Source organism: Dasypus novemcinctus, chromosome 7 (assembly GCF_030445035.2).
Source record: "Dasypus novemcinctus isolate mDasNov1 chromosome 7, mDasNov1.1.hap2, whole genome shotgun sequence".
In the NCBI taxonomy this organism is placed as follows: domain Eukaryota; kingdom Metazoa; phylum Chordata; class Mammalia; order Cingulata; family Dasypodidae; genus Dasypus; species Dasypus novemcinctus.
The window spans coordinates 56724632-56744470 of NC_080679.1; the positions used below are offsets into that span (position 1 = coordinate 56724632).

The following is a 19839-nucleotide window of genomic DNA, read 5'->3' on the forward strand; positions in this document are numbered from 1 at the left end:
TTATATTAAGATTGAAAAGGAATATGTGTCATGAACCAAAATTACAATTAATCTAACTCTGTATTAGAAAGGAATAAAAAAGAATAGAAGGGGAAAATATGGAGGGGATAGGGAGAGATGGAATGAATTCCCTGAGAAGAACTAGGATGGTAAGTTCTAGCTTCCCCATTATGGCATGTGTGATTCCTCTAGCCTCTGGACTAGGACCTTGATTTCTCAAGCCTCAGCCTAGCCACACACACCAAGACTTCACGATGACACTTCCTAGTCACAGGAATATCAGAGGTTTGGAGGAAAAAAAACCTCTTTGAATAAATTAAATGACCTCCTATGAAACAGAGAGAACAAATAAGTTAAAAGCTTAGTATCTTGGGGAGCAGATGTATCTCAAGTGGTTGAACACCTCCTGCTTCCCATGTACAAGGTCCTGGGTTCAATTTCTCGTACCTCCTTAAAAAAAAAAAAACCTAACAGAAGTAAAGAAAAAAACACAAACAACAAAAATCCTTAATATCTTCAGAAAGATTCAAGATTCTACAGCCATCAAACAATGATCAGTTATGAAAAAGCAGCAAAATTTTAAAAATCCTCTTGGAAATTAAACAAAAAATTTTCAAAATTAAAAAAAAAATTTGGGAAGCAGACATGGCTAAATTAATAGAGCATCCATCTACCATATGGAGGGTCCAGGGCTTGATCCCCAGGGCCTCCTGACCCGTGTGGTAAGCTGGCCCAAGTGCAGAGGTGCCGCACACAAGGAGTGTCATGCCACACAAGGGGCGCCCCCATATAGGGGCGCAACACATGCAAGGAGTGCGCCCTGCAAGGAGAGCCGCCCCGCATGAAGGAAGTGCAGCCCCCCAGGAGTGGAGCCGCACACACGGAGAGCTGAAGCAGCAAGATGACGCAACGAGAAAGAGATGCAGTTTCCCAGTGCCGCTGGATAATGCAAGTGGACACAGAAGAACACACAGCGAATGGACACAGAGAGCAGACAACAGGGGTGAAAGGGAGAGAAATAAATAAAATAAATCTTAAAAAAAAAAATTCAACAGAAGACTTGAAAGATAAAGCAAGAGTGATCTTCACAAGATATAGGGAAAAAAAAAATGGTAAAGTGGAGGATACTGAGAGTTTGTTTGGAGGTTCTAGCAAGTGAGCACAGCTACTCACATATCCTTGACCAAAGAATGGTCCTCCTCTGGCAGGGAAGATCGTCCTCTTTGACCAAGCATGCAGCCTTGGGAGGGATGCACACAGAGTAGAGAGGGATAAAAAGGGACACCTGACCTGCCTAGCCAGCCAGATCAGTTGAATCAACGCAGGCATCAATGTAGAAACAGATGTCACAACCAGGTCCTCCTTACATCCTTTGTTTTTTTTTTTTAGCTTACATATCACATTTAATTTATTTTTATATTTGTATTTATTTTTTAAAATAAAACTTTATTGAAGCATATATTCATAGATGAACATAAACAGTAAATATATAGTAAAATTTGTGAATTTACAAAACATGCATATCATCACATAAGGCTCCCCGACATTGCCCCACCACCAATATCTTGCTTTTGTTGTGAAAAATTTGTTACAAACAAAAACTACAGAATATGTTACCAAAATACCAGAATTAAAAGAGATGAAAGGGAGCAGATATAGCTCATTGGTTGAGTACCTGCCTCCCACATAAAGAGGTCCAGGTTCAATCCCCAGTATCTCCTTAAAAAAAACAAGAAAAAGAGCAAGCAAGAGAGAAATACTAAAGGGAGTGGTATGCCTGAAAGGAGAAAAACAAGAGCAAAAGACTTGGAGAAGAGCCTGGAAATGATTATTAGGAAAGGTAAATTAAAGGGTGAAAAGACAAACAATAGTTAAGATATGACAACAGAAAGCCAAAGGACAAAATTGATGAAGTTGGTAATGCCTTTCCAGTAATAACATTCAAAATTCACAGATTGACAAAATGGATAATAAGAGCTGTCTACAAGAGACTCACCTTAGATATAAGGACACAACCAGGTTGAAAGTGAAACATCAGAAAAAGATATTCCATGTAAATAGTAACCAAAAAAGATGTCTGAAGTAGTGATATTAATATTGGACAAAATATATTTTAAATGCAAAACTGTTATAAGGAATGAAGAAGGTCATTATATATTAATAAGTGGGGCAATTCACCAAGAATGGAGAACTATAAAAAGTATTCATCTAACCTAGGTGCTCCAAGATACATGAAGCACACAATGGCAAGACTGAAGGGAGAAATAGATGTCTCTACAGTAATAGTTGGGAGACTTCAATACACCACTCTCGGCATTGGACAGAACATCTGGACAGAGGATAAATAAGGAAATAGAGAGTTTGAATAATGTGATAAATAACCTAGACCTAATAGATATTTATAGAGCATTACACCCTAAAAAAGCAGTACTTTAAAGCATATTAGTTAGATACAGTGGTAAAAACAGCATAGTACTGACATAAAGATAGAAAAACTGACCTGTGGAACCAAATCTAGAACTCAGAAATAGGCCCTCACATCTACAGTCAAGTGATCTTTTAAAAAATTTATTGAAGTATATCACTCACACATAGACATAAACAATAAGTGTAGAGTAATAGTTGTGAACTTACAAAACAAACATACATAGCATTATACAGGATTGTCATAATTCACCCTATCACCAATATCTTGCATTGTTGTTAAACATTTTAAACTAATGATTAAAGAGCATTGCCAAAATATTACTACTAACTATTTTCCCCCCAACCCATCCTATTTTTATCTTTATATCATTTATATATGAACATACATAAACAATAAGTGTACAGTAAAAATTGTGGACTTACAAAGCAAACATGCATAACATCATACAGGGGTCTGATACATTAACCCTCCACCAATATCTTTTGTCAAAATCTTACTACTAATTATAGTCCTTATCTTATATTTGGTGTAATTTTCCCCCAACCCATCCTATTATTATTTTTTAGATATATTTTTTATGATAGAAGTTGTAAACTTATAAAACAATCATGCACGTGTGCAGAATTCCCAAATAATACCCCTCCATCAACACACCACAATGTGGTGTGTCATTTGCTACAGATAAAATAATATCATCTGATTGTTACCACAGCCATAGTGTACATTTGGCACACATTCTCCATACTGCCCCATTATCAACAAAGTACATCTTTGGCATAGATGCAAGCATATTACATTATTTTTAACAAGGCTGTCAAGCCAACCAGCTAGGCCAGAATAGCCTATTCAACAAATGGTGCTGGGAACTGAATATCCATATCCATATCCAAAAGAAAGAAAGAAGAACCCATCTCTTACTTTATTTAAAAATTAACTCAAAATGGATCAAGGTCCTAAATATAAAACTCCTAGAAGAAAAGGAAGGAAACATCTTCAAGATCTTGTGGTAGGTGGTAGTTTCTTAAACCTTACATCCAAAGCATAAGCACTGAAAAAAAAAAATAGATAAATGGGACCTCCTCAAAATTAAACACTTTTTCTCTTCAAAAGCCTTTGTCAAGAAAGTAAAAAGGCAGCCTACTTAACTGGAAACACATATCCAATAAGGGTTTAATATCCATGTTATATAGGAGATCGTACAACTCAACAATAAAAAGACAAGCAAAACAATTTAAAAATGGGCAAAAGACTTACATAGCCATTTCTCCAAGGAGGAAATTCAAATGGCCAAAACACATAATAAAAAAGCTCAACATCAATAGCTATTAAGGGATTAGAGATCAAAACTACTATGAAATACAATTTCACACCTTATAGAATAGCCATTATTAAAAAATCAAAAAACTCCAAGTGCTGGAAAGGATGTGGAGACACTGGAACACTCCTTCACTGTTGGTGGGAATGTAGATGGTATAGCCTCTGTGGAAGACAGGTTTGCCAGTACCTCAAGAAGCTGAATACAGAACTGCTGTATAACCCAGCAATCTTGTAACTAGGAATATGTTCAGAAAAACTGAAAGCAAGAACATGAACTGACATTTGCTCACCAATGTTCATAGCAGCATTATTCACAGTTGCTAAAATATGGAACCAGCCTAAGTGTCCATCAACCAATGAACGGTTAAACAAAATGTGGTGTATATATAAATGGAATGCTATTGAGCTGTAAGAAGAAATGAAATTGAGACACATGACAACATATCCTCTAGGATAAGCACAGCGGATATTATGTTGCATGAAATAAGCTTGACCTAAAAGGACAAATACTGTTTCTCTCACTAACATGAACTAAATACTATGTGTAAACTCAAGGAAGTGAACTCTAGAGTATAGGTTACTAGGAAATAGAAGGAGGAATTGAGAATGGGAGATGATGCTTAATTTATATAGCACTAGTAATAAGGTTTACTTGTAAAAGTATGGAAATGAATAGAGTTGAGAGTAACACATTATAATGAGTATAACTAACACTGACGATTTATAAATGTGATTGTGGCTAAAAGGGGTAGTATGTGAAAGTAAATTCAATTGAAAGGAAATTTAAGAGAATAATCTAGGGTATGTATAACAGTGATTTTGGTGGTGGATAAAAATTGTGGTTAACAGTATAAATATAGTAAGTCTTTTCTTTTACAAAGTGCTAAAAATGTAGTGATACACAGGAAAATTACAGCGAATGTAACTTATGGATGATAGTTAAGAGTAACACTAATATTTTGCAGCAACGTCAAGAAGATATTTTTTCATTACTAAGGGAAAATAGGGGGCTCAAAGAGCACACAGGATTTTTCCTTTTAGAATAATGAAAATGTCCTAAAATTGACTGAGGTGATGGACAGCACACTTCTGTGATGAAAATGAAAGCAAAACTGTACACTTTGAATGGACTGTAAAAAGCATGGGGCTGTATAACATAGGGAATCCAGTGGTGGATGACAGATTGTGGTTAAAGAGACAAATATGAGAATGTTTTCTCCTGAATGACAGCAAATATATAATACTAATATAGGGTGTTAATAATTGGGTGGGTTGGGGGAAAAATACACTAAATGTAAGATACTGGCAATAGCTAGTAGTAATATTTTCATGATGCTCTTTCACAGTTTGTAACAAAGTTTCACAACAATAAACGGTTTTAGTGGTGGGGTGATGTATGGGAGCTCTGTATGATGATATCCATGTTTATTTTGTAAATTCATAGCTTTACTTTATACTTTTGGTTTATGTACGCTCATGGATGAATGATATACTTCAATAAAATGTTTTAAAATGAAAAAAAAAAAAAGGCATAGATGTTAATCTAAGAGATAAAGGGTGGAAGTACATAGGCCATGGCTAAGAAAGAAACGAGTCCTCAGATTCAAAAGGGCCTAAATCAAATGACTGATAAAAGATTTACACCTAGACATAACAAATTTGTACAATTTAAGAATATGAAGAAAAGATCCTAAAGAACCTTCAGAGGGAAGAAAACATATCACCTAAAAAGAAAGAATTGGAATGTACTGTTCTTCTCATCAGCAACATTGGATGCTCAAAGGTAATCAAAGTAGGTCTTCGAAGTTCTGAAGAAAAATTATTTTCAATCTAGAGTTCTAAGTCAACCAAATGACCAAGTAAAGGTGAAGCCAGTTTTAGACAAGCTATGACACAGAAACTTTATCTCTTATGTTCCTTCATTGTGTAAGTTACCTAAAGATGTACCTCAGAAAAATGAGAATCATCAACAAGAAAGAGGAAGGTATGGTATACAAAAAATACTGGGATCAACCAGTTTCCTATGAAAGGTGTGCAGAAGACCTAGAAAGCAATCAATCCAAATAAAAAAATAGGTGGGTTCTAGGAATAATGACTCCAAAAAGAATGGAATGGATCACCAGCTATAACAAGAACAACTAAAAGACCTGAATTTTATTGCTGAAACGATGAAGAAACTTTCTTCATTTAAAGAGCAGAGTGGGTGTAGTGGTTGAGTGCCTGCTTCACATACACAAGGTTCCAGGTTCAATCTTAGGTACCTCCTCAATAAAAAAAAAAGAGGAGAGAAAAAGAACGAAAGAAGAAACTTTCAGAAAGTCCAGATAAAGCAAAAAATCTGTATGAAACAAACAAAAACCTGGCAAACTTTGAGCAACTGATGGGAGTACAAGAAGGTAAATTCCATTTAATTGGGACAGGAGGAATACTGTAATTTGAACAGCAAGAGACATAATTACGGATCCTTAGAAAATGTAATTCTAGCACAGTGACTGACTCTGCAGTGAAGATAATTTACAAAGCCATAATAATACATATACAGCACATGAATTTGCTAAATTTATATTTTCTCTTCACAAAAAAGATGGGATATTTAAAAATGGTTACATAAAAAATGTTAAGCTTGATAATAGAAAACTAGAACTGAAAAGATTGAAAGAGGAAAGTGCAAGTAAAGGAAGAATGTGTTATTAACCTCATCCCATAATTACAGACAGTCAAAAAGCACTGTTGGGAAGGAGACTTGGCCCAGTGGTTAGGGCATCTGTCTACCACATGGGAGGTCGGCGGTTCACACCCCGGGCCTCCTTGACCGGTGTAGAACTGGCCCATGTGCAGTGCTGATGTGCGCAAGGAGCGCCCTGCCATGCAGGGATCCCCCTGCACAGGGGATCCCCACGAGCAAGGAGTGCACCCTGTAAGGAGAGCCGCCCAGTGCGAAAGACAAAGTGCAGCCTGCCTAAGAATGGCGCCGCCCACACGGAGAGCTGACACAACAAGATGACGCACCAAAAAGAAATACAGATTCCCGTGCCCCTGACAACAACAGAAGCGGACAGAGACGACGACATGGCAAATAGACACAGAGAACAGACAACCGGGGAGGGGAAGGGGTGGGTGAGAGGGGAGAGAAATAAATAAATAAATAAATCTTTAAAAAAGAAAAAAAGCACGGTTAAAGTTGATAGATCAAGAAAAGGAATTTCAGTAAATATTTAGAACGGAAAAGGAAAAAGAAGGGCAAGTGAGCTCAACCCTCTTGCTTTCATAGTGGAAAATAAATAGATGAGATCCTAAAGTAAAAATCAGTAAGAAAATAAGATACAATGTAGGCACAATACTTAAAATTGAAAAGAAAAAACAAAAAAGGTAAATAGGGAAGTAAAACTGGGGGAGGGAGGTTAAATATAAACTCAATGCATTTTCTTCTTGATTCTATATACATATTTAATATTAATGCTAACATGAACAAAAATGACAACAAAATCTCTCACCACCTCCAATTCTTTGTAAGGGAAATATTTTGACCACTTCATTGTAAACAAGTACTAAAAGACAATTTTGTTGTATACCTGAGATTCTTCATAGTAGTACTGATGGGGTTCCATATTGCCCATAATGGCAGTTCCCAGAACTGACATGAGAGCCATCCTGTGATCTGATACTCTGCTTTTCTGCCAAATAACTCCCTGGGGATAAAATAACAGACAACTTTCAACAAAATTTAGATTCAATAAACTCAAGTATTTGCAGTATTTATTGCTATATTTAGCATTCATCCCTGGCTTATATTTTCCATATCATGTAGAAGAGATGTATAAAGTCTGACAGAACAAACCTCGGTTCTGAATTTTGGTAGTGGTGTATGTTGCAGTGTACAAGCTACTTAACTATTCTTAGTCTTAGTTTTTTCACTCCCTACAAAGTCTCTAAAATGTTTCTTTCCCAGAATTGTTACAAGTTTATTAAAAGACCTACTACAGGTAGGCATTCAGGCCAGTGTCTGGCACAACATATTTTCATTAAATAGTAATTTTCTCCCCTCTTCTAATCCCATGTCCCTTCTTTAGAATATACTTAAACTTTTACTCCAGCAAGGTATTTCTGTTTTATTAAGGGTAGACAGCTATGCCATAGACCTTATGTAAATAATCAAACAGGCATAAAAAGTCAGCAAAAAACATGTCCTTAAAATTATCTTTGCAGTTGCCTTTTATATACAAAGAATTCACAGAAAGCTAACTGAACCTCACAGACATAAAAGCTTGGATTTTTGTCTTGGCATGTATATAACTGCGTAGTGTAAGAGAATCATGGTCAGGTTTGATATACCCAATTTCTTCAGTTAGCAAGGTCCAATTATAATAAAACCCCTTAAGAAATCATTAGTACAGACAATTCAGTCATTCAACAAATGTTCATACAACACTTCCTAATTCCTGTAAAGGATCTGTGAGGGAACATCAACTTTCAAGGGGCAGACATGGAAAGAAGAGGAAATGAAAAGGAGTAGCCACAGTGGCTAGAAGAGAGGGTGGTACATAGGACCAGAAAGTGTTTTAGGAAGAAAGAAGTAGTCACACATGTCCAATGTCAAGAGATCAAGGTAAGAATAGAAATGAGAACACTGGATTTATTAGTAACCAGAGTGTGAATGCAGTTTTACAGGAAGTAAAAAGAACCAGATTTCAGTCACATGAATAATGATTACCAGGGAAGACATAAAAAGTAAACCTAGACAGCTCTTTCAGAAAATTTAGCTGTGAAGTAAAAGCAGAGATAGTACAATTAACTGGAGACAAGTATGGATCAAGAAACACTTTAACAGGAGACCATGAGAGAAAATGATATGGATACAAGGAGGTTTGCAGATTCATCGACTTTGTGCTCTTCTATTTTTTCTGAAATGTAAAAAGAAAGTTTATTTGCTGGAAGTGAAAAGACAGGAGTTTAAAGATTTAAGGACTGTAGAAAAGGTTTGACATAGCCTTTTCAGAATACTAAAAAGAAACAAATCCCAGTTGGCATGAAAAATCTAGTTTAGGTTTAAGTTATATATTTTTATAATGTTTACAAGAGCCCACAGCAAAGAAGTTTTTGGTGAGCCAAACCAGTAAAATTAAGTAATAAAATTCTGCTTCTGATTCCACACGTGGAAGGTTACACTTTCTAGCCACTCTGACAAACAATGATGATGGCATACTCTTAGATAGGAGCCCAAGTGAAACTTTAGTTGTTTAAAGAAAGTTGAAAAAGGGCTGAGGTCAATGACTCAGAGAGAAAAAGAGCAGACACTGCAGACCAAAGGATTCTAGCAAAGGAACTCCTTAATAATGACTGGGAACCTATGCAGATAAGAAGTACTGATTATATTGTGCATGATAAAGAACAAGGTGAAGCAAATGGATTCATGTCACTCTCTAATTGGTGTGTTAGAGATAGTTGTAAAGGGATGTACTCTTCTGGACAAAAGTGACAACAATCATTGAGCATGCTTGTTGATCTTTACCACCTATAAATCACTGTTTTTAGAATCTCAAAGACTGACTTCCTTGGGAAAAGAGAGATGGAATAACTGGTCCTCAATAAGACAAACTACCCAATATTCAATGTAATAGAAAGATATTTTGCCTATTACCACAGTTTTACTGATACTAATCAGATAGTAGTTATGATTTAAGAAGAACTTACTACTTATTAGGGACTACTGTCCTAGAAACTACTGTTAATTTTCACAACCATATCAGGAAGATATTATTATCTCATCTCACATATGAGGAACCTGAATCTCAAAGAGATTGTTTACCCAAAGAAACACATAGTAGAACATGGAACCATGATATATACCCAAATCTTTCTCACTCCATACCACTCACTCTTCACTTTGTCAAGATCAATCTCCACTTGAGTCAATGACAGCAAAAAATTAGAACCAATTCCATACTCTAAATGGGTATTTTTTTTTTTAAAGATTTATTTTTATTTATTTAATTCCCCTCCCCTCCCCCGGTTGTCTGTTTTCTGTGTCTTTTTGCTGCGTCTTGTTTCTTTGTCCGCTTCTGTTGTCGTCAGCGGCGCGGGAAGTGTGGGCGGCGCCATTCCTAGGCAGGCTGCTCCCTCCTTCGCGCTGGGCGGCTCTCCTTATGGGTGCACTCCTTGCGCGTGGGGCTCCCCTACGCGGGGGACACCCCTGTGTGGCAGGGCACTCCTTGCACGCATCAGCACTGCGCATGGGCCAGCTCCACATGGATCAAGGAGGCCCGGGGCTTGAACCGCGGACCTCCCATGTGGTAGACAGACGCCCTAACCACTGGGGCAAAGTCCGTTTCCCTAAATGGGTATTTTTAAAAAGTAAAGTTCCTAACTGAAAAAGGCATTAAGGCATCCCAATACGATTATCCACCACAGCCATGTGCTATACTATGTAATCTCCATCTAGCTCAAGGGTATTAATGAATTTTCAAAACACAAATATTTTAACCTAATCATTTAAAGATTTAAAAAAAATTGTCTTTAGAAGAAAAGGAGCAAGGAATAGGATTGGAGTTGACAAATTAAAGATACCACATGAGAATACTAGAGGTCCAAAAAGATTGGAAGCTACTATCCTAGCATCCTAAAGCCAGAATATTTCTGCAAATGCAGTTGTTAGTATCAACTTTAATAAAATGGCGCAGATCCTTATACCTAAGGATTTCTAAATTCTCAATTTTTATTAATATTCATATAATAAAAATGTGCAGTAAATAGTCCCAAAATGCACAGCAAAATGGCAGAGTGAGAAGTACAATTTAAGTATGATTCCATCCTAAACTTCAATTTTTCTCATATCACTTTGAACATAGTCTATGTTAGAAAAAGGATAGCAAAAATATGGAATTAAAGTGTAAAAAAAGTGTAAAAATAAATTGTAAGTAAAATATTAAGTTAGAGGTATTTATCTATGAACAAAAATGCAGTCTGTTCAGGTAGCTATATTTATTTATTTATTTTTAAAGATTCATTTTTTATTTATTTACCTCCCTCGCCACTTCACCCCCCCACCCCGCCCCCGTCTGCTCTCTGTGTCCATTTGCTATGTATTCTTCTGTGTCTGCTTGTATTCTTGTCAGTGGCACTGGGAATCTGTGTCTCTTTTTGTTCGTCATCTTGATGCATCAGCTCTTTCTGTGTGCAGCGCCACTCCTGGGCAGGCAGTGCTTTTTTCGCTTGGGTTGCTCTCCTTGAGGGGCAGACTTCTTGTGTGCAGGGCTTCCCTATGCAGGGGACACCCGTGTGCCATGGCACTCCATGCACACATCAGCACTGAGCGTGGGCCAGCTCACCACACGGGTCAGGAGGTCCTGGGTTTGAACCCTGGACCTCCTATGTGGTAGGCGGACGTTCTATCCATTGAGCCAAATCCACTTTCCTGGTAACTATATTTATACTTAGAGGAAACATGAGATATACAGTCCCACAATATATTTACTCCTTTAATTCCATCACATATTATAATGTATACTTTAGCTAAATTAAAAATTTTGGAGCATCTTATTTTGATTTACTCAACAAATATTAATTAAGATCTATCAAGTAACAAATTCCATGCTAAAAGCTGGGAATACAAAGAGAAAAGGACATGGTTCTGGCTCCCATGGAGCTAAAAATATAATAGGGAGAGCAGATGTGGCTCAAGTGTTTGAGCGCCTGCTTCCCAAATAGGAGGTCCCAGGTTTGGTCCCTGGTGCCTCCTAGAAACAAAAAACAAACAAGCAAACAAACAAAAAACCAACTCAGGGGAACCAATGAGGTTCAGTGGTTGAGTACTGGTTTTCCACATATGAGGTCCACGGGTCAATCTGTGGCCCTGGTACCTTAAAAAAAATATATATATATATATATATTTATATATATATATATTTTTTTCATATATATATATGAAAAGAAAATATTAAAATCATAATACCACGGGTCAATCTGTGGCCCTGGTACCTTAAAAAATATATATATATATATTTTATATATATATATATATTTATATATATATATTTTTTTCATATATATATATGAAAAGAAAATATTAAAATCATAATAGATTATTAAAAATGCTACTACAAAACACACTGTGGCAAGACTGTTTCACAAAAGAAATTACATGTGTAATAAGACTTGAAAGAAGAATAGGAGTCTGCCACTCGAGACAAATCACAGTATGAGTATTTCTGACAGAACAGCATATGCAAAGAACGACACAGAAGCACAGAGAACATACCTTGCTGGAGAAGAAGCAGAACAGAGAGATAGGAGCAAGATCATGGATGACCTAGCGTATCATGCAATGAAATTCATAGCTTCTTTTATATGCAAAGGACACTCACTGGAAAATCTAATTGGAAAAACTGCTATGACCAAACATGGATATTAGAAAGAAGATACCTGGAAAGGATAATTTAGTGAAACCAGAAAGCAGAGAAAAGTTGATTTTTAAAAAACTATGATTGAATTCATCCACTCATAGGTTCTCAACTTTTACTGAGAACATGCAAAATGAATGAAGATCACAGTCACAAACTACTCCTAATTTAGGAGTATTTTTTTAAACTAGTTTCAGTTGAGCTAACAACTGATGATAAGAGGACTGCCAACAAATTAAATTATTTGGGCATTTCAAATTCATTTTCAGAACAGGATTCATTAAACAACTTAACAATAAAATGTGACAAAAATTGAGGAATCTAGAAGAAACTGAATTTTACAATATTACATTTTCTATTGGAAATCATTTTTAGTTTGTTTCCCTACCATTTCATCAATCCTATATCACTTTCAAAAGTAGAGATTTTCTTTTCACTCCTGAGGTTCTTTTATATACTACTTTGCCCTTGCGCTCAAGGCTGAATGTGCTAAAAATACACACACATACCCCCATATATTTTCTTTCTAGGTCAAACAAAACTGAAGCATCTAGATATGCCAAGTAAGAATTTGACTCTAGTCAGTATGATGACAGTGCAAAAACACCTCAATGAAAAATATATTATTACACATACATCTTAGGTTGGATTGAAGTTAACCAAATATATCTTGCTCCTGTTTCTATTTCACTGATATATACTATTTGAAAGAAACTAGGTTATGTGAATACTCAGTATTTAGTCAACTTCAATTGTGAATGCAATCTATGATAAATGAGGAAAAGCAGAATGTACACAGATGAAGCATAATTAACTAAAAAATGTAATGCTAATACTATCTGAGCAAAGTCTACTCCTAAGATATGAAATAAAGAATATATGCTACTGGTCTAAAATGCAACCAAAACTTTCATGTAATGTATATATACATATTTACTTAATTTCATTTGTATTTCTTGCAGGTCAGAAGTTTTAATCATTTCCAAGGTCTTACAAAGTTAATATAGCTGGATCCATATCTATTGCTATTTACTCCTGGATACCTATGTATACTGACTTTGGTTCAGAAAAGGGGAAGGGCACAAACACAATAAAAGCAAAAAACAATTTTTCTCCCACTGGCAATATACCAATATTAGCTATAGTAACTTATCACTAAGATATTGCTAAGTGTCTTGAATTTAGTATAAAAGTATGAATTATTCTATCAGAGTATCACTACTAGTTAAAAGAATAATATTTTATTAACAATCAGTAATATGATTTGATTCTTGCTAAATAGCATCAGACTTACAAAATGATTCTCTTGGTAGAATCTACTCAGCACATTTCTGAATTTACCTTTATTTTCACCCTGTTAAATATTTCTCATTTTATTTCACACTCATTTTTTGGAATAGAATATGTAAAATTCTTTTTCCTTAAGTTCACAAAGAAATTACTGTCTTTTTACCTATAGGCCTTCATAACCACTAAACAGATGAGAGACAAAGGTGAGAATAACTTTTCTACTCTACCATTTTGTATTTTTTTGGTTTCTGAACTGTGCAAAGGTATGACTTAATAAAAATTTAATAACTAAAATTCATCTTTGCATTACTTTCAAAGGGAGATTGCAGACACTCTTCTTTTCGATCTCTAAAAACAAGAAAGATAATTTATAATTGGTAATCAACTCCTACCTATATTAGAAATGTTTTTCTTGTCCAGACCCTCTTCTCTAAGTCCTATGCAACTATCTGGAGTACTGAATCACCTTCCTCAATTATACAAAGACTAAACATAATAGGGTTCATCCTCTGTCATTAGAATTATCTTGTTTGTTTCTCACTGAAATTCCTCATTTGGTTCCCTTCTGGCCACTTGGCAAGAAGTCCCTTGCTCATGTAGGGCACACAGGGGGTCTCAGATTCTCAACCCAAGCAACTTCTCTAGCCTAATCTACTTTCTGATAACAGCTTTCTACCATCTGATACTTGATCTTGAGTATGCTGGTCTTGCTGCTCTAAATGCCTTTACCCACCTAGTCTTTTTTCATTTTATTTTTCTGAAGATTATTTAACTAGAACTTCATTATAATTTTATGCTTTCCCCCCATGCTACAGGCACTCTTCAGAATGGCATTAAACATACACAGCTGCAGAGTTTAGATTTTCTCAGAAACTTAATTACTTGAAAAATAAATAACTTTCTAGCTCTTTCATACTTTAATTGGCTCTCAAATATTTTCAGGGGAGGGGAATCCCAAGCATTTTGTATACTTTAAGAAACTAGTATATGTAAATGAACTGTGTTCAATAAATCTTGAAGAAACCTAAAGCTTTTTTCCCCTAAAAGTGCATAAAAAAATAAAATTTAATTAAAAAAAAAAAAGAGTGCAGATGTATCTCAGTGGTTGGGTGCATACTTCCTACATACAAGGTCCCAGGTTCAATCCCCCTCCTTAAAAAGTACATTGCAGTTATGCACAACAACTCCTGTTCAATGAAAGGATGGAATGGTAGAAACAGATTCAATTTCTTATAAGCCAACAAAGCAAAAATGTCATAATAAAAGGATGGAAGAAATGCTGCAGGAACAGTTGAGGAATAATTTAGTCTTACTAGGGATATAGGAAGGCTTCAGACATTCCTCTAGTAATATGGATAAACATTAAAATCAGAAACCAACTACACTAAAATTGAATATATAGATGTCTTTATTCTTTTCTATATAGTATTTCACAAAATTTGCATGAAAAGTAAAAAAAAAACAGAAAAGAAAATATAAGAATCATTACAAAATTTTAGTTACCTTTAATTTACAAGTAAAAAAAACAAAAAAGATGATGGCTAACCCCAAGTTAAAATAGATCTGAAGGGACTTTCACCTTTATTAATTAAAGGAAAAAAAAAAACCTTTCAAGGTTGGCACTGGAAGATTTCTTCATAAGAAATGGGGGGGAGGCGGATTTTAAAAATTTTTTTAATTTAAAATTTAAAAATAAAGAAATGGGGTTTTTCAGTCACAGGCCTCAATTGCAACTGCTCTGACTTTACTGCTTCCACAACCCTGGCTGAGAAGGGAGTGGGAAGGAGGTGATCCTTCAATACTGGGCCAGTTGTGGACAGAAGATCATTTCCTTAATTCCCCCACAGAACTGCTGAAACAAAGCTGGAATATTCAAAAAGGTTTGAATAAAGGCTAGCAGGTATAAAGAAAGTAAAAAAAAAAAGAGAGAAAGAAAGAACATGATGGGAAACAGATGTGACTCAAGCGATTGGGCTCCCATCTACCATATGGGAAGCGCAAGGTTCAATTCCCAGGGCCTCCTGGTAAAAGGCAAACTGGCCTGCACTGATGGCGTGGGCCACAGAGATGATGCAACAAAGATGATGCAACAAAGAGAGACGCAGAGGAGAGACAGTGAGAGAGGCAGCAGACCAGGGAGCTGAGGTGGCCTGGGCAGTTGAGTGCCTCTCTTGCACACCAGAGGTCCTGGGATCAGTTCCTGGTGCCTCCTAAAAAGAAAAATGAGAAGAAAAAAGACAAGCAGACACAGAAGAATACACAGTGAATGGACACAGAGAGCAGACAGCGAGCACAAGCAACAACAGGGTGGGGGGCATAAATAAATAAAATTTTTAAAAAAAGAACATCGCGAATGTAGGGGATACAGATTACAAATCAGTAACTATCTTTAATCTATAATCCAATAAAGGGGTGCCTTCTTTCTCAATTCTTGGCTTCCTCCCACGTTTTTACCTACTACCCACCACAAAGAAGTACCCTCTTAGAGACACTGAAAACTAAATCAAGAGACAGAGCCACATTATCAATATTAAATCCTCATGGTCAGTCTTCTGAGTTTCTATTCCTGGTTAATACCCTGCCTCGTTCCCAGACTGACTGAAATCACATATATTGAACACTTTAGAGATGGGCATCATTCTTCCAGACCACAAAAAAGAAAAAAAAAAGGATTTCACTACACCTTAAAACTCATGTGACATAGGAGTGGTAATAGAAGTTATTCCTTTAGTGACTTCTCTCTCTTTTATAATAGTTAAGAACTTTCTTATATCAAGACATCCAATTCAGCTTTTGCAAAACCAGTAGGCCTCTAATATCAAAAAAGTATCAAAATAAAATTCAATTCAAAACAATTTAAAGAGCACAAACTGTATTTAAGGAAACACAAGATACTCACAAAGTCAACAATTACAAAGTATGGGGGTATCTCCTATTTGAAAACACACATTTAACATTATGCTGTGAATTAGCCTACAAAATTATTCATGTTAATAAGAAATAGCCAAGAATACTAAACTATTTTCAGTTATCATCACATTGAGAAAAACAACTAATTCTGGGAAACAATTACTTAATAGAATGAAAATAAATATAGCAGGACCTCATAAGGTTTCAGTTGTTATATCTAAAGCTGAAAGCTACAGTGGTCACCCAAAGAAATAATATCTACTTTAAACAAACTCACAGAATCTACTTGTAAATTATTTCCCTTTGGCTGTGTCATGATTCAATATGCTTTCAAGGAACATGGTGATGAAAGAAGAAAAATACCTCTTTCTAACATAACCATACTGGCAAGAACATCAACATTATCAGTATTCAAAGAATGTCTTGGCAGGTTAAACCTTCATAAAACGTAGGAACACTATCTAATTCAAGTTGTTAAAACAGCGACAGTACTTCTCATATTATGTGCAGTATGATTGTTCCTGAGGCAGAAAAATTAATTTGAAGACAACAATATAGTCATGTTTAAATTTTATGCAAAGATAAAAAAGGTCTTCAGAAAAGCATATAAGGAATGATGAAAGCAAGCATATTTAAAAAGAAAGGCTTTTAGCAGAGTAGGACTCAATGTTCAGAGATTAATGATAACATGTCAATGCTATTTTGGGAAGTTTAACAATATATTTTAACATTTTTGAGGTATAACAGTATTATCAAGAAGTGAAAAAGTAGAAAAAAATCTATACTAAGACAAAAGACTGAAGATAGATGGCTTGTTCCAATTTATTCCATATTTCTTTGTATATTGGCTAATATTTACTGTTACTGTTTAAGACTTTTGATAATCTTATATTACTTTCATGGTATAAAACTCTCAGCTTACTCTTCAAGGGTTTGAACTGCATCTGAAATTATGCAAAGCCATAGAAGCACTTGTACTTGCTCAATATAAATTCAGATATGCTGCCCTCCAACTATAATCAAATGCAGTATATTACAAAATACTGCTGTCTATTCTCAAGAGAAAATGTCTAAATTGATGACCTTATACTTGTTGGGAAAATGATATAAACTTATCAAAAGCTTAGAAAATATATCTTTGACTTTCAGTGAATAAATACTAATTTAAATTTCAAATACTTTTGAAATATTCATTTCCATTGTGAGGCAATAATCTTGGTTTTTTTTTTCTCTTACTCAAAACTTTTCTCTTATGTTGTACTTTTACTTTCTTTTACAATTATGTAATTCCTATTTCTCTTCCTATTACCTTTCCTTCTGTTTTCCCTTCTTTATCATTAGGTTTCGTCTGTCCTTTATCTTTTCTTACCTTTGGGATATTCAACTTTTAATTAATTGAACCTTTGGATCAAGAGGTCATAGGGTTATTTATAGTAGCAGGATGAGCCTCCATCCATCAACATTCTGAAAATCATAGCATGGTAGAGCTGGAAAGGATATCAAGGTATCATTTGGTTGAGACCTCTGCCAGCAGGAACAGGTGGCTGACTATACTTAATTAAAAATAAAAAAATTTAAGATGACCAAAGATTTTCCTCATAAATATTCTACTTGGCTTGATTTAATACATTCTTCTTGATAAGAGATAAAAAGATATGGGATAGAAAAAAAAGTGGACTAAAAAGCCCAAAATCTAGGTTCTAGCTTAAGCACTATTACTTATTGTGTATCAAACAATCCCTTTGATAACTCTGTACTTTGTGTTCCCATACTAGTCATGGAGAACGTAAGTTATTATAAGGACCAAAGAAAATTATGCAAGTGCTCTGAAACCTGGAATAGAGCTTTATATAAAGGGAACATAGTATTAAAATGGGAAGATAACAGAGCAGAGTATTAAGAAACTCCACTACAAAAGCATGCTGTTTCAAATCCCATCTCAACAATTTACTAGCTGCCTAACACTGAGCAAGGTAGTAAACCTCTCTGACTTCAGTTCAGAGGACAAATGCAAAATCGTTGTCTACCTCATTTGGTTATTGTTATGAGAATTACAGGCGATTAATGAACCTAGCATACATCCTGGCAATGTGTAGCCCTCAATAAATGTTAACTCCCTATGCCCCACCAAGCCTCCAGGTTTCTGTTGTGTGGCCCTATTATCCTTCCATTAACTATTTTAAGGTAGCAAGATAGAATTTTATGAAATACAGAATAATCAGAAAACATGTAAACTTTCTTTTCCCTAAGATTCATCATGCAACAAAATGAATCTCTTCCTGTATCAGCCCTCCTTTGAAAAATAGAAATGAACCAGGTTCTTTTAAAAAAAACAAAAACTTAATGAAGAAACTGTTTAGAAGACAAGGTGAAAAAAATGTCATTAAACTGTAAACTCCTTGAAGGAAGAGACTAAGTCTTAGTTATCTGCATATTTTCAGAATCTATCTTTGTACATTAAAAACAGGAAGCACTCAAACATTTATTGGATGAAAACACATGCTGAAATCACTGATCTCAGAAACCAAGAAATGATGGGGAAGTGGACTTGGCCCAGTGGTTAGGGCGTCCATCCACCACATGGGAGGTACCCAGTTCAAACCCTGGGCCTCCTTGACCCGTGTGGAGTTGGCCCATGTGCAGTAGTGATGCGCGCAAGGAGTGCCATGCCATACAGGGGTGTCCCTCGCATAGGGGAGCCCCACGTGCAAGGAATGCACCCCATAAGGAGAGCTGCCCAGGACGAAATAAAGTGCAGCCTGCTTAAGAATGGCGCCGCCCACATGGAGAGCTGACATCAACAAGATGACCAAACAAAAAGAAACACAGATTCCCGTGCTGCTGACAACAACAGAAGTGGATAAAGAAGATGCAGCAAATAGACACAGAGAACAGACAACTAGGGCTTGGGATGGGGAGGAAGGGGGGAAAAATAAATAAATCTTAAAAAAAAAAAAAAGAAGAAATCAAGAAATGAAAGGTTGAATCAGATTTTAAATAGATATTAGATGATGAATTAAAGATGCTCTGTATATAACAAGATAAAGTCAAACAAATTGGACCAAATTTCTGAAAGAGGATTCTTTACATATCTGATTTAGACAAAATACACTGTACCTTCATTATATCTTATATGAAGAAAATCTTACAGAAGTACAACAGTGCTTACCTTGTTATGTATAAAAACAATTCTTAAGTCAGGTTTAAGGATTCCATAGCTTATCAAGAGATCTTGAACCTTTTTTATTTCATCTTTACATTTCTTAGAAGTTGAATAAAACTGCTTTCTTACAGGTAGATTCTTAAACAATTTTAAAGCAGTTACGGTTGTACCTGTTGGCAGATGAGACAGAAGGATATTTAGATTTGGAAGGAATTTCACATCTTCAGATCCATATCAATTCAGCAATTAGCCCTTTGTCACTGCCGGTCAGTCTTCCTCTAATTCTGGGAACCCAAAGAAGGCTCAACTTTGCAAGCTATTCCGAGCCTCTGCCA

General features: G+C 35.6%; 1 protein-coding gene across 1 annotated transcript in view; it reads right to left on the reverse strand.

Moving 5' to 3' along the window:
* Positions 1–19839, reverse strand: part of PMS1 (PMS1 homolog 1, mismatch repair system component) — a 98912-nt gene that overhangs the window by 42286 nt on the left and 36787 nt on the right. Inside the window, exons 5-6 of the mRNA XM_004452543.4 lie at positions 19511–19674; positions 7318–7434 (exon numbers count right to left, since the gene is read on the reverse strand). Coding sequence (XP_004452600.1) covers positions 7318–7434; positions 19511–19674 — 281 coding nt within the window. The remainder of the gene's footprint in view (positions 1–7317; positions 7435–19510; positions 19675–19839) is intronic.